Here is a 15680-nt window from a genome sequence, read left to right as displayed (position 1 = left end):
ATAAAGCTGGGTTGAATGTATTCATGAGTTCTACTAAAATGACAGAAATTTACAGCGATCAACCCCCTAGTTTGCGCCATGAAATACAAGTGAGTGCTTAAAAGTTATACTTAATTTATGTAAATGAGACTCTACAAGAATGAGTCTCTACTAGGAGTCTGAAGATAATGAGACACTTTTAAAATTAGGGGCAAAAAAGGGAATGTTTCTGTCCTGAAGTAAAATGACTTGTTCCAGAATGGAAAAGAGGAAGAATGGTGAAGAAAAAAACCTGAATGAATACAGAAAGCTGTAAGTCTGTGGAAAGAGAATCTGAAAAGTAACACCTATCTGTGTTAAAAGTTTGCCAAATCTGCCTCAGTTTTGATGGGTTTACTTGTAAGATTGTCAAAAAGAGATTGTGGGTCCTTTAAAATGAAATATTACATTGAAGCAAACCTAGAATTTATTTGCTCTCTGTGAAAATGAGAAAGTTTTTTGGAGTATTGGTCTGCTCCTAATAAGAGGTTACTCTGCACCTGTATTAGTTTCCTATGGCTGCTGTAACAAATTACCACAAACTTGATGGCTTAAAACAACACACATTTATTCTTTTACAGTTTTGGAGGCCAGAAGTCTCAACTCAGTTTCTCTGGGTTAAAATCAAGGTGTCATTAAGGCCATGCTCCCTCCAGAGGCCCTAGAGAAGAATCCATTTCCTTGACTTTCCAGCTTCTAGAGCTGTATACCTTGCATTCCTTGGCTAGTGGCTCCTTCCTTCATCTTCAAAGCCAGCAGTGTAGCAACTCGCTCCAGTCCTCACATTATCATCTCATTCTGTAATCAAATCACCTCCTGCCTCTCTAAGGACACTTGTCATTACATTAAGGGCCCACCTGGCTAATCTACAATACTCTTCACGTCAATCTCTTTATCTGGATAGTCCTTTTGGCCATATAAAGTTCACAGGTTCTGGGGATTAGAAACTAAATATCTTTGGGGTCATTAACCAGCCGTCGACCTCACCTTCTACGTAATCTGTCCAAATAGCAGAGATTCGATATCTCACCACAATAACGCTTTGCTATGACTCTATCATGCCCTTGATTATTCTCTTTAAAGTAAAAGAAACAATAGAAGTTCTGCATTTACCATTGTGCTAATGATTTTTTTGTATTTAATTAAATGCTATATTGTCACTTTATTTAATAAATAACCAAGCTATAATCATTCATGTACTCAGATACCCACGATCTTATCTTAATTCTCAAACCTCCTGGAAATTTTTCAATTTTGCCTTCCAACACTGAATCCAAAATGAAAAGTGAAATGAAACTTCACAACATCTTTTGGATTTAAAACTGTCTGAGATTTCCCAGAGGCCCCCAGAAAGTAAAAAAGATTTGTTCCTTCACCTTATAAAAAGAGAGGTGTTAGAAATAATTGGCTTCATTTCCTATGTTAGTATTGATTAGTTGCATGAAAAAAAGTCAAATCAAAAGAGGTATTAGCCTTCCCTAGATTAAATGTGAATAGGGAAATATTATTAATATCAATATTTCAGAAGTTTTATGTTGTAAGTGACGTTCTTGAATATTTGTCAGCGCCCTTACTGTCCATTATATGTTTCTAATTATCAGAGCCCTGCTGGTGCCTTCCCTGACGGTGTTAGGTAACAAAATTATAGTGTTTTTGGTCATATTTAAGTAAATTAAAAAAATAGTCGGGCACACCTTTCTTCTTAAATTTTACTAACAATTTCTAGACCAGTGCTTTTATATATATATATATATATATATATATATATACACACACATATATATATATATTTTTTTTTTTTTCGGTACACGGGCCTCTCACTGTTGTGGCCTCTCCCATTGCGGAGCACAGGCTCCGGACGCGCAGGCTCAGTGGCCATGGCTCACGGGCCCAGCCGCTCCGCGGCATGTGGGATCTTCCTGGACCGGGGCACGAACCCGTGTCCCCTGCATTCGCAGATGGACTCTCAACCACTGCGCCACCAGGGAAGCCCTAGACCAGTGCTTTTAAAATGAGGAGGCACATCAAACCCTTCTATGGAGTTTTATTAACATAAAGATGTTTAAAATCTACTCTAGACTTCATTGGAGACAGGCTTAATCATTACATTTATAGATATTTTCCCCATACCTCTTTTTTTTTGGATTGGCTTTATTATCCTATTTTGCATGTTACAAAATTTTTCCTCTTCAACTGTACCATTTTCATTATGCATTCGTACCAGACTTTTCACCTGTGAAAATTATCACAAGTCATAAGTGACCCCCAGACATTTAAAGTCTCTGCTATCTCCAGATACATTTTTACTAACTCTGAGGCTACCCTGAAGGCCCTACAATCAGCTACAGGACAGAAATCTTGTCTTCAACAAAGCAGGATGGTCTCAGAACTCTGTGGAAAACGACAGTAACTCTGGTACTTCAAGAAAAGGCTGTTGAGCACAGGCTTCTGACATCATCACATAATCCCCTTTGAGACCACGTCAGTGGACAGAGTCAGAATTTCAAGAACACCTTAATTGAGAAGGAAATGGATTCATCACACGGCTCTCACACTGTCCAATGGAACAAGGCCTAGGTATACAAAGTCTGAAGACCTGTACTATAAAATCAGCCCTTTGATCCTAATCTGTCTGGCCTCCAAATAAAACACAAGTGGAAGTTCTTGAGAGTGAATTGTTGAGAATGTTTTCCTAGAAACCCAGGACACCTTGACACCTCTACACTGAAGAGTTTGGCTTCCTTTCCCCAGGGGAGACCATTAAACCCTTTCTATGTCAAGACCACCCATTTCTCAGGATACAGCAGAGGAGGCTCAACAACAGGCAGCAGGGCTGGGCTCTCGTCCCTACTGTGGACCCACTTGCCACGTGACCTTGGGAGAGCTGATCGGCATCTCTGGGCCAAAGTGGCCTCAGCTGTAAAATGGAGACCCTAAAACCAATCCCTGTCCTCTGTGCCCCACTTTCAGTAGAGAACTTTCCTTAGGAAAAGATCACAGACTGGTAACTGTACACCTCGAGCAGATATTTGAGATAATTCAGTCCAACCTCCTCATCTTATAGCCATGGAAGCTGACGTGCCCCAAGTAAACTACACTTACAGGAGACCAGAACACAGTTTCCCCCCATCTTCTTTCACTATTTTGCACTTTTGTGCCATGAAGACTCTCTCTTCCACAGTCCAGTTGGTGAATTCTTCTCATCCTACATCTCAGAACCCAAGTATCTCACAGCCGCATTATCTAACCTGTCTCCCTGCTGCAAATTGGTTTCCTTTAGTAGATTTTGCTTTAACAGAAGTTTAGACAGATTTTTCCCCACCGTGATTCTACAACCCTAAATATCAGAGAAATCAATCTTCCGTGTTCACGAAGAACTGTAGAGAAATACTAAACGATACAAAATGAAGTTCCTTAGATTTAAAACCATACCCCTAAAAGAATAAAATAAAATAAATTCATCATCTCAATCTGTTTGAACTGTGGATTGCAGACTGGTACTGGTCAAGGAACTGTTTGTTACTGGCCAGCTCCAAAAATGGAAATTGAGAGTCAGCATTTAGGAACACAGCAATCTGGCTTCACCCCAATATTTAAGGGAGTGGGCTCATCCAGTGAATAGGGTCTAAACCAGTCCTGGAGATGTGGTACTCCAGTGATGAGTCAAATGTGAGCTGTATATCAGTCATGCATAATAGGACCTCCTATCAGTTCATAAGGAATTAGAACAAGAAGAACAGATAATACTGGCCCTACACTAAAGGCAGTTTGAGAAGCCCTGTACTATAATACATCATCAAATGAGAAAATTGATCCTTCTGAATACTGTGAACTGAGAATTAATCTGTGGTGTGAGTAACAAGTTCAAGTCTCTGTAGTGGCCAGACAGTTACTAGAAGTGAGTGAAGTGGGTGAGACATGAAATCCAAAAGAGACAAGTGGCAGACCAGAGGCCTGACCTTAATGGGAGAGCATCTCGTATCTCCAGTTCACTGCAACCACAGGGACACCCAGACATTTTGATTTCACGAGAGAAGCCAGAAATCCAGATATTCAGGGAAAAAGTCTGTGATTTTAAATGTCAGCAGCTTATGAATTTTCTTTCAAGACGTCTGTGTAGGACTAACAAATGCCATCCAGATTAGGTCTGTAAGCTGCCACTGTGCAGTTTATGCTTTAGGAAAGGATGTATTAGAGGTTACTAGAAGGTCCCTCATTTTAAAATTCTAATTTGGGGCCCCAAAGTCCTGTTCTAAAGAGTCAGAGCCACATGACTGCAGGACCTGTCAGACTCGGGGACCAGGGGAGCCTGGGCCTTCAAAACACCTCTCTTCTCAGAGGTTGTCTTCAGTGGGAGGCCAGCCTAGGTCCCAGGCCTCATGTTCATGCCAACAGCAAACCGACGTTACTCTCCAAGGTCTTTCCAGGCTCGACTCGGGGGCTCATGCCGTCCCACACGTGATGTTTTCCCGTGTGTTGACCTGTGTCTGGTGTCTGACCCTGGCCTGCCCTGACACTGCTTTTGATCACAGACCTCGTTTGGCAGCCACACCCTCCCCAGCATCTGTCCCTACTCACGCCAGTTTTAGTTTTCCCACTCCCAACAGGGCACTGGTCGTCACTGGTGTTCTCTCTGTAGGGCTCGCGTTAGAATAAATCCCTCTTCACCATCCCCCTTCCCACCTCTTCAAAATGTACAAAAAGCCTAAACCTGGTTGCCTCATGCTTTCCCGGGGCAGTGGTTCTCACCCTCTGCCTGCCCTCCTCCCCTGTGTGGACGATTCCCGGTCCCGTGTAGGAGGGGATTTGGCAGGGGGCGCAGTTAGACTGATGACGTGCTGGCCGGGGGGGCCCCATGTCTCCTGTTAAAGCCACAGGCACAGCTGAAGCACGATTCTTAAAGGGATGGTGGTATAACTCTGCCTGATTCTCCCATGTCCAGGTGACTCTGCAGAAGGTTTGCCAACACGAGGTCAGTAAAGCTCAACCTCCAAACTCGGACATCAAACAGAGAGTGTAAAAGAGCTCAGGAAGCCTGGCTCCCTGCAGGTGTCCCGGGGACCACTACTGCTGACTACGGCATGGACTGTAAGGGGACCCCCGAGCACACACACCTGCTAATCTGATGTGGCTTACCCACCTACTATGACTTCTCTGGCCCTTAAGGAATTCCTCTGGTGTGACTTTTTTTTTTTCCACATCTTTATTGGAGTATAATTGCTTTGCAATGGTGTGTTACTTTCTGCTTTATAGCAAAGTAAATCAGTTATACATATACATATGTTCCCATATCTCTTCCCTCTTGCATCTCCCTCCCTCCCACCCTCCCTATTCCACCCCTCCAGGCAGTCACAAAGCACCAAGCTGATCTCCCTGTGCTATGCGGCTGCTTCCTACTAGCTATCTACCTTACGTTTGGTAGTGTATATATGTCCATGCCTCTCTCTCGCTTTGTCACAGCTTACCCTTCCCTCTCCCCATATCCTCAAGTCCATTCTCTAGTAGGTCTGTGTCTTTATTCCTGTCTTACCCCTAGGTTCCTCATGACATTTTTTTTCCTTAAATTCCATATATATGTGTTAACATATGGTATTTGTCTTTCTCTTTCTGACTTACTTCACTCTGTATGACAGACTCTAGGTCTATCCATCTCATTACAAATAGCTCAATTTCATTTCTTTTTATGGCTGAGTAATATTCCATTGTATATATGTGCCACATCTTCTTTATCCATTCATCCGATGATGGACACTTAGGTTATTTCCATCTCTGGGCTATTGTAAATAGAGCTGCAGTGAACATTTTGGTACATGACTCTTTTTGAATTATGGTTTTCTCAGGGTATAGGTCCAGTAGTGGGATTGCTGGGTCATATGGGAGTTCTATTTGTAGTTTTTTAAGGAACCTCCATACTGTTCTCCATAATGGCTGTACCAATTCATATTCCCACCAGCAGTGCAAGAGGGTTCCCTTTTCTCCACACCCTCTCCAGCATTTACTGTTTCTAGATTTTTTGATGATCCCATTCTGACTGGTGTGAGATGATATCTCATTGTAGTTTTGAGTTGCATTTCTCTAATGATTAATGATGTTGAGCATTCTTTCACGTGTTTGTTGGCAATCTGGATATCTTCTTTGGAGAAATGTCTATTTAGGTCTTCTGCCCATTTTTGGATTGGGTTGTTTGTTTTTTTTGTTATTGAGCTGCATGAGCTGCTTATAAATTTTGGAGATTAATCCTTTGTCAGTTGCTTCAGTTGCAAATATTTTCTCCCATTCTGAGGGTTGTCTTTTGCTCTTGTTTATGGTTTCCTTTGCTGTGCAAAAGCTTTGACGTTTCATTAGGTCCCATTTGTTTATTTTTGTTTTTATTTCCATTTCTCTAGGAGGTGGGTCAAAAAGGATCTTGCTGTGATTTATGTCATAGAGTGTTCTGCCTATCTTTTCCTCTAAGAGTTTGATAGTTTCTGGCCTTACATTTACGTCTTTAATCCATTTTGAGCTTATTTTTGTGTATGGTGTTAGGGAGTGATCTAATCTCATACTTTTACATGTACCTGTCCAGTTTTCCCAGCACCACTTATTGAAGAGGCTGTCCTTCCTCTACTGTACATTCCTGCCTCCTTTATCAAAGAAAAGGTGACCATATGTGCGTGGGTTTATCTCTGGGCTTTCTATCCTGTTCCATTGATCTATCTTTCTGTTTTTGTGCCAGTACCATACTGTCTTGATTACTGTAGCTTTGTAGTATAGTCTGAAGTCAGGGAGTCTGATTCCTCCAGCTCCGTTTTTCGTTCTCAAGATTGCTTTGGCTATTTGGGGTCTTTTGTGTTTCCGTACAAATTGTGAAATTTTTTTTCTAGTTCTGTGACTTCTGGTCAGGCATCCAGGAGACTATGCTTCGTGCTAAAACAAGCCACGGCCAGAAGCCAAAGTAAACAGCCTTTCCTAATCAAATGCTATTTAACCAACATGGCAGGATTTGAGTATCATGATCAATTCCCTGGCACCACCCACCCTGGAGGCATCTCCCTGTTGGCTGAAGGTCACTGGAAGATGAGGAACCATGCCCTGGACACCAAGAGGCTCCACTTCAGGGACGGGGTGGCACTGTTGGTGCCATGATGTGACCAGCTGAAGGTGACTCTCCACCTGCAGTCGCTGGGGAGAGGCCTGCTAGCCACTCATGTGAGCAGAAGAGCAAGAGGGGGGCTTGGCGGAGGCCAGGAGGCCTTCACGGCTCTTCTAACGAATCACAAATTTGTGCGGTGGACATCTTGGCAATGAGGCTTCTGTAAATGTTTGGCTGAATGAGCACCAGGTGTCAAGAAAAGTTTCCTGGATTAAACAAGCACCTACTCCACTGAGCTCTAAGCACACCCGACACTGTTACTCTAGATAATGCTGTGAAGTTGGCAAAGGTTCAGTCAGCTCCAAGCTTTATTAGATGGTACAAGGAAGCAGAGATGGTGAGTCACCGGGCAGAGGGGAGCAGACAGGGCGAGGGCTGTCTGGTTCCTGGATGCAGCCCTGGCTTTCCCCCTGCACAGGAGGCACTCTCACCCTTGTCCCCCCATGAGCTTCGAGCTTTGGCAGGCCGGGGTTTTCACAGCCAGAGGCCCAAGCATCCAGCAGTCACGGGAGAACCAGGCCTGGCGGCACCTTGGGGAAACCTGTCTGAGCATCTGGTACACGGGGAGGGAGACACAGGCAGCCATCTGTTAAGGGCGTGCCCTGTGCCAGGCGCTGTGTTAAGCCGCGGTTTACAGGCACACGGTGACTTCGTCTTTGGGAAAATCCCAAGATGGAGGAACGCTGATTATCCCCGTTTTACAGGTGAGGAAGCTGCTGCCCACAGGAAATAGATGAATGTCCAAGATCATGTAGCCAGAAAGTGGGGAACTGGGATGGTGAACCCAGGTCCACTGATGCCACAGTTCAAGCCAGCTGCGCAGCCTCTGATCAGTCCTTTATGACAGGCCAAGAGGCAGCAGACGGTGGCCCTTCAGCATATGATGAACAGGAGAAAATGCCAGATGTTGACATGGCTAGGAGAGCAATTAGATTTATTCTTCACTTGATGTGACAACTCCTTTTTTAACCTAACACAGCACGTAGAGTGTTTATAAGAATTGTGTGTACTTTTGAGTCTATCACTTGGGACAGAATTTATATACTTATACATCTTAAAACATGTATTCAGCCACTGCTAACTCTGTTCCTCTCTCAAATAAATGATCATAGGTTAGGTGTTTCATCTGAGAATGAGATTTATAATTGTGTTTACAATGGGATACATTCAAAAATAAGTCCAGTAATATTTAGTAATCACAAGAACTGCTTGAATTGCAGATGGTAGGTTTATATAATATTACTATTTAATTTACCAGTGTCCACAAGAGAGGACAGAAGGGTATCTTCCACAGAGAGTATCACAGAACTAGCTAAAAAGCCCTGTCTCAAGTCCTTGTTTTGTAATGAGGCAGGATATAACGAAATAATATATGTCAGGAACCTGGGAACCATTTTTGACATCTCTCTCTGCCTCACCTTCCCATTCAATCAATCATCACCTTGTTCCACTTCTACATCATTAATATGGCTCCAATAACCCATTTCTCCTGTTCCAGCCCAAGCCATTATCATTCTCAACTTGACCACTGTAGCAGCCCACTTCCTGGCCTCCTTGTTTCTCCCCTCACCCCTTCCAATCCATTTTCCAGAGTAATCAGCTTCTAAAACTAAATCTGATCATGATACTGTGTTGTTTAAAAATCATCAATGGCTTCCTCTTGCCTCTGGGATAAAGTGTGAAATGCTGGGATGCCCTTTCTTGCTTTTCCTTCATTTGACTTCTCCTCATCTACCAGATTTTGGTTTCAACTTAAGTTCCTCTGGAAAATTTTCCCTCATCTCCCAGACTTGGTTAGATTCCCCCAATAGACCCTTACACAGGACTTTCACTTTGCAGGATTGACCTGAAATAAAATAAGTATATGACTATCTGTTTCATGTTTCTCTATCATGTTCCAAAAGGATATGTGCCGGTCCACCCTGTTCACCACTTTACCCTCATAGCCCAGCACAAGGTCAGGAACACAGGATGTTTTCAATACATATTCATTGACTTCATGAATGAATTCACATAAATCTAACCCCAAATCCTGCCTCCTCTGGTAGACAATGAGTACAATTTCCAACTTTAATAAGATGGAGGTAATCAGATCTATCTCACAGGGATGCTGTGAACATGAAACACAATCATGCCAATCACAGTGCCTAGCACAAAGCAAGGATCTGAGAAACAGTCATCATTACTACCAACAGGACCACCTTGACTGGAAGAGACAAGGGCACTTTGAGATCCAGGCAGGCCAAATGGCAGGACGCGGGGGCCTTCACAGAGCACAGTAACCTTGGTGCACTCATCTGGGCCTCAGACCAACCTATCTTCCAAGGTCCAGAGACTTGATCAAGCCCCTGAGAGCTGACTAGTCTCACGCAAAGACTGAGGCTCATAGACAGTGTCCATTATTCACTGACTATGGGAAAAAAACTCTCCAATAATGTATGATTTCATTTATATGAAATATGTACAATAGGAAAATCCACAGAGACAGAAAGTAGGTTAGTGATAGCCAGGGTCTGGGGAGGGGAAATGAGGAGTGACTGCTAACGGGTATGGGATTTCTTTTCTACGTAAGGAAAATATTCTAAAATTAGATAGTGGTGATGGTTACACAACACTGTGAATATCCTAAAATCTACTGAATTGTACTCTTAAAATGGTGAATTTTATGTTATATGCATTATACTGCAATTAACAAAAACCTCTCCAGTGGACCACGTGGCCAGCTCCACCTCCCCTTTAAGCTCTGCCAAGGCCAAATTCATCAATGTTTGCTCAGTGAGCATAGAATCAGAGAGAAGGGGTTATATAGACTTTGAAAGTTGAATGGGGTCAGGTTCTGATGGACTTCATGTCCCTCTCCTGTCAAGAATGGACATTTCTATTGGTCTGGAAACAAGGTGTGGCAGATACTGTTAGCTGCCCACTCAATATCCATTCCTCCTCTTATAGTTTAAGAAAACATAATTTCCTTGTGGGTGGCAAGGGGCCCAACCCTGGGCAGGTTATGACTAGTCTAGTCCAGCGTTCCCAAACTTTGCTGAAGATAAAAATTACCTGGAGCATTTATTTAAAAAACAAAAGAGAAAAAATCAAGAGACATATCGTAGGCTCCCATTCCATACCCAGCAAATCACAATTTCCAGGTTATCTGTAGATTTTTAACAGGCCTCCCCCCCCACCTCCTGTGACTCTAATCAACGTCAGCAAAGTTGAAGGAATGCTGCTGTAAGCCACTGGTGGCAATCATTTCTATGCCCAGCTTTCCTAGCATTTCTTGCACCAAGGTGACCATGTGACCAGTCCTGGTCAATGAGACCTAAATATAGTCTATTAGGGAGGTTTCTAGGAAAGCTTTTCCTTACTAATAAAGGAAGAAAGACACTCGCCCTTCTGCCTTCATCCCTCTTTCTACCTTGAATGCAGCTACAATGGATTCTATGCAGTAGCAACCCAAAAGAAAGACCAGTGGAACTTCAGGAACATCAACTCTACCATTGAGAGCAGCTGATATAATGCCAGCAACGGCCTAACTCCAACTTCATCTTAGATAAGCAAAATAATGGGTTGTTTAACCTTGTAGTCAAGTGTTTATTCCTTGCACCAAATGCATTCCTAATCATATGACAGATATTGCCAATGTTTGCCTCTGTGACACACCCCAGCCTGTCCTCCAATTACAACTGCCTTTCCCCTTCCGGGTGAGGGATCCCTTCCTCAGATATGTTAAGGCAGTGATTAGGGTTAGTCAAAACCTACACAACTGGCAGTCATCTACATTTTTAAGAGGACCATGCCCACTTCCTTTCTCTCTATACATTTGATTGATCATTTAATTCTCAGAGGACTTATTCCAAGTTCTTGGGGGGCATGTCACAGATATTCTTTGTGACACTGACATTTTATGAGATATCTCATATTTTATGAGATAGACATTTCATTTTCCTGAATAGAATTCTGTCTGAAAAACTGTAACTAGGGTTGGCAAACTTTCTGTAGAGAGCCAGACAGTAAATACTTTATGCTTTGTGGACCATGCTTTCTGTGTTGCAACTATTCAACGACTCAACTCTGCTAAAAAAACAAACAAACAAACAAAGCAGACATAGAGAACAGGTAAATGAAAGGGTGTGACTGCATTCCAATAAAATTTTATTTACAAAAACAAGCAGTGCCTGATTACACCCATGGGCTGCTGTTTGCCAACTTCTGAACTAAAAGACAATCTTCATTTTCAATAACTTGAGAAAAAAATTGAATCTACTTGTAAAAATCAAATAGGTTATCACCACATCTGGTCTCTTGCTGTGTTCCTGCCACATAGAAAAATAATGAACTGGGAAGAGGGTATAGTGGCATGCAGAGGACTCACCTTGGTCGATGCCCATTCTAGTTATAAGTCCTTAGAGAACAAGGATGCTGCTACATTTATTGAGCACCTACTGTCTACCTGGGGCTGTGGGAGGCATTTTCCCATAAATGTTAATCCACCAAGGTCCAAGATCTCAACCTAAAGTCCTGATGTATCTTAAGAATTACAGTCACTCTGAGGTAACCTGGATAAGGGATACAGTCGTAACATGCAAATATCCTGTGACCCAGCCATAAATTAAAGTCATTTTACCATCCAGCCTAGATTATAGGCAGAAAGAGGATAATACTGAGGGAAGTGAGATTAATGAGTGATTTATTTTAAAAGATTCCAGTTTCAGTGCTGTCTTAAATATGTATTTTTTCAGCCTAAGGCTTTTAACTCACTTTTGTTTATCTATATAGCAAAACTTACCAGAATATCTGGTTTTCATTTACTAATAATATTAATATTTGTGAAGGATTCTTTCCTCTTTTCATATGAAGGTTTTTCACTTGTGTCCAATGCATGTACAGGTTTTTTCTTTAAAATTTGGCTTAATCAAAACCTGCCCTCAATTTGATGATGCGAGAATAGCCCAAAGGTTAGAGAACTGTGTTCATTTTAAAGCTGAGATACCTATTAGAACTTCAAGAAAACAGGACAGTGCTCTTGATTCCCTCATTCACCACAAAAAAGCTGTTACAACCAACTGTGTATCAGCTGGTTTACAACTATCACTGAATGACAGAGGCAAAAACCAAAGAGGCCCAGCCTCTGGCGGCTGTATTTTCAGCCTACGGCAAGTTGTATTTTCCAAAATGGTCACAGCAGTGAACTTCTAGAACTCTGACATTCCCCAACAAAAGTCAGAGATTCCTTTCCTCCCTTTCCCTTGAACCTCTACAGGATTCCTGACTGCTTCAACAAAGAAAATACAGAAGTGATGCTGCATGACTTCCAATGCTGGATCACAAAAGGGATACTCTACCACCTGGCCCTCTCTCACTCTTCGGATACTTGCCCTTGAAAGCAGCCACCATGCTGTGAGGAAGCCCAAACTAACCTACATGGAGAGATGAAGTGGGGAAGATCTGAAGCCCCGAGCAACAGCCAGCATCGACCATAAGAAATGCGAGTGAATGAGTCCTCAATGGATTCTAACTCTACATCTTTGATCTACCCCGGCTAATACACAGTGGAGCATAGGTGAGCCCTGCCTAAAGGGCAGATTCATAAGCAAAATAAACGTCGTTATTATTTTAATTCACTATGTTTTGAGCTTAGTAACTGGAACACAGACTTAGGATTGGATGCACATATAAACGAACTTCGCCAAAAACAAGATAAACCTTATGTTTCGCTCTCCACTTTGATTCCCAAATGCAAATAGAAATTAAAAAATATACATACATCTTCCGATAGTGACATCCTGCTGCAGGGCGGTTATATACAGCTGCAGGGTCAGTTGAGGGGCTGAGCCCAGGAAAGCCTGGATCACTGATGCCCGGCTGAATGCAGATCGGTGGGTGAATAGCTTGCCCTCTGCCTGGCCCACTTCCTTCTCAATTTCCTCTGAGAGGCCATTTTTTGGCATCTGTCGCTTCTTGGTGATGCTGACATAAGGCTCTTCAATGTGGTTTGACTGACAATAGATGCAGAAGACTTCAAAACACCTGGAAACAAACCAGCAAGTCATGATAATCAGAGGCAGACAGGATTCTGTCTTTTCTCAGTTACCCTGCTTTCACTTAGCCTGATTCTCAAAGCCTTGACTTGGTTACTCTGAACCGTAGCCTCTCCTCTAAAATCATCCTCTCTAAGGACCAGTTCTGAGCATGCAGTCCTCTTGAGGCCCTCCACCAGGTCAACTGGCCTGAGTGTGAACCAAATTCAGAGGTGATACCGAAGGCCACTGAGGCAAGGAAACCAAGTAGAGAATGGAATAGGAAGTGGTTCAGGCTCCAGAGCCACAGAAAAACATTCCATTTCCCTTCCTGACACATATTAGCTGTGCAGCCCTGGACACGTCATTTAACCCAAGCCCTTTCCCTCAATTACAAAGCAGAGATAAAACCTACTTTGCTGCACTGTTATGGAGATAATACAGTATATGGGTATGTGTGTATGCATGTATATACACACACACATATATTTGTGTATATATATAAATATATATATATGCACATATATATTTTTCACATCTAATAGATGTCCCAAATCACCTCAGTTAAAACAGCAGCTACGGGACTTCCCTGGTGGCGCAGTGGTTAAGAATCTGCCTGCCAATGCAGGGGACACAGGTTCAAGCCCTGGTCCGGGAAGATCCCACAGGCCACGGAGGAACTAAACCTGTGCGCCACAACTACTGAGCCTGCGCTCTAGAGCCCTTGAGCCACAACTGCTGAGCCCACGCACCTAGAGCCCGTGCTCCACAACAAGAGATGCCACCGCTCGCTGCAACTGGAGAAAAGCCCACGGGCAGCAACGAAGACCCAACGCGGCCAAAAATAAATAAAATAAAATAAATAAATTTATATATATTTAAAAAAAACAGCAGCTATGGTTGGAAGATCCCCCAGTAGTTTCCCATCTAGAATTCCCCTGGAAGACCACATTACCATCTCTGCTCTCTTAAGCTTTTACGGGACATGACTAAAGTCAACCATGCCTGGAAGCCTGCCAGCTCTGTCTTATCTATGGAGTTTCAAGCCTGCCCTAGGGATGGAGCCTTAAGCAGTCACCCTTCTAGACTGATAGAGTACCTGGCTTTTAAAATTGGATTTCCCTCTTTAGGTAATGATATGGGTATCAAAGAGAGGAAGAGTACTGACGTATACGATTTATACACACACACTCACAAATGGATTGAGGGATTGATATAGGAATGGACAGATGTGTGAAATAAAACATTAACTGTAGAATCTAGGTGACAAGTACTTGGGTGTTCACCGTACAATTCTTTCAAGTTGTCTTCTGTATGTTTGTAAATTTTCATAACAAAATGTTGGGGAAAAGTATTTTTTTCCTAGGAATAAGAAAAACGTTCATGGCCTTAGGTTTAAAAATTGTTAAAGGACATTTTTTTCCCCAAACGTGCATTTTTATAACAACCTTATAATGCTGCCAGAAGATTTTATGGCTTCGTTTATTTTATTGAGTATTGTTAACTTTGTTCTCTCACCTCGAGGCAACCAGGGCAACAAGAATACACGCATAATTTGAAAGAATAAAACCTGATGTAAGAAACGAAATGCAGGAACTTCTTTAGTGAATACAAACTGGATATATTTTGTGATTATTATCCTTGTTCGTTTGTTCCTGAGAGAAAAAAAGGTACGTAGTAGTATGGGGGGAAGGGGAGGGAGAGTGACAGGCAATTATCTGCTACATTTTGTCCACTGGGGTCATGGACACTTTATTACATGAAAATATGTAAAACAGTGTGGACCAGCTTGTTCAGCTGAAAACAATGAAGTTCAAGGTTTTGCGTTCAAGTCCAGCTTATCCAACTGAATTTGTTCTGAGGAAAAACTCAAATCTATGACTGAGGACTGCTTGAGGCCTAGCAACTTTACACTGTTGGACCACTGACCACAAGGACTAGAAGACAGAATAAACTGACCATCTTCTTTATTCTCAAATATGTGATGAATGCAGATGCACTCTGCTAAGTGCTGTGGGGAATGCAAAGATAGCTGGATACCCCGCCTCATTCAGAGGTGCTCACAATCTAAGCAAGAATATGGGACCTATACATAATAAGGATAATAAATAATTAATACAACTAATATTTATATAGCACTTTCAGTTTATAAGATATTTCTCATATATTTCCTCACTTAGAAAGAAAGCCTACTGCAAAAATTTGAATCATACCATTATTTGTAATAGCAAAATTCTGGAAATACTCTAAAGGTCCTCAAATAAAACAATGATTAAATAAATCCTAATATATGTATTCAATGAAATATTATCCAGTCCTTAAAATTGACAGTATACACATACATATACTGATATATAAAAATGTTTCCTATATTTGGTAAGCAAAAGGAGTAAATTACAATGGAATATATATAGAAAATTCCATTTTTAATAAAAAGAAAATTACATATATATACATACACACAAATCACACACACATACACACCTATACACGTAAATAGTAAAGTGCCTGAGCTG

At 42.0% G+C, this 15680-nt stretch overlaps 1 protein-coding gene across 1 annotated transcript in view; it reads right to left on the bottom strand.

Annotated features, from left to right (window-relative positions):
• The window catches only part of XK (X-linked Kx blood group antigen, Kell and VPS13A binding protein), a 52459-nt gene that overhangs the window by 31758 nt on the left and 5021 nt on the right, over positions 1-15680 (bottom strand). The window contains exon 2 of the mRNA XM_079910762.1: positions 12912-13174. Within this exon, the coding sequence (XP_079766888.1) occupies positions 12912-13174 (263 nt within the window). The remainder of the gene's footprint in view (positions 1-12911; positions 13175-15680) is intronic.

This window comes from Stenella coeruleoalba (assembly GCF_951394435.1).
Source record: "Stenella coeruleoalba genome assembly, chromosome: X".
NCBI classification, from domain to species: Eukaryota; Metazoa; Chordata; class Mammalia; order Artiodactyla; family Delphinidae; genus Stenella; species Stenella coeruleoalba.
This window is presented reverse-complemented; position numbering and strand designations above follow the sequence as displayed.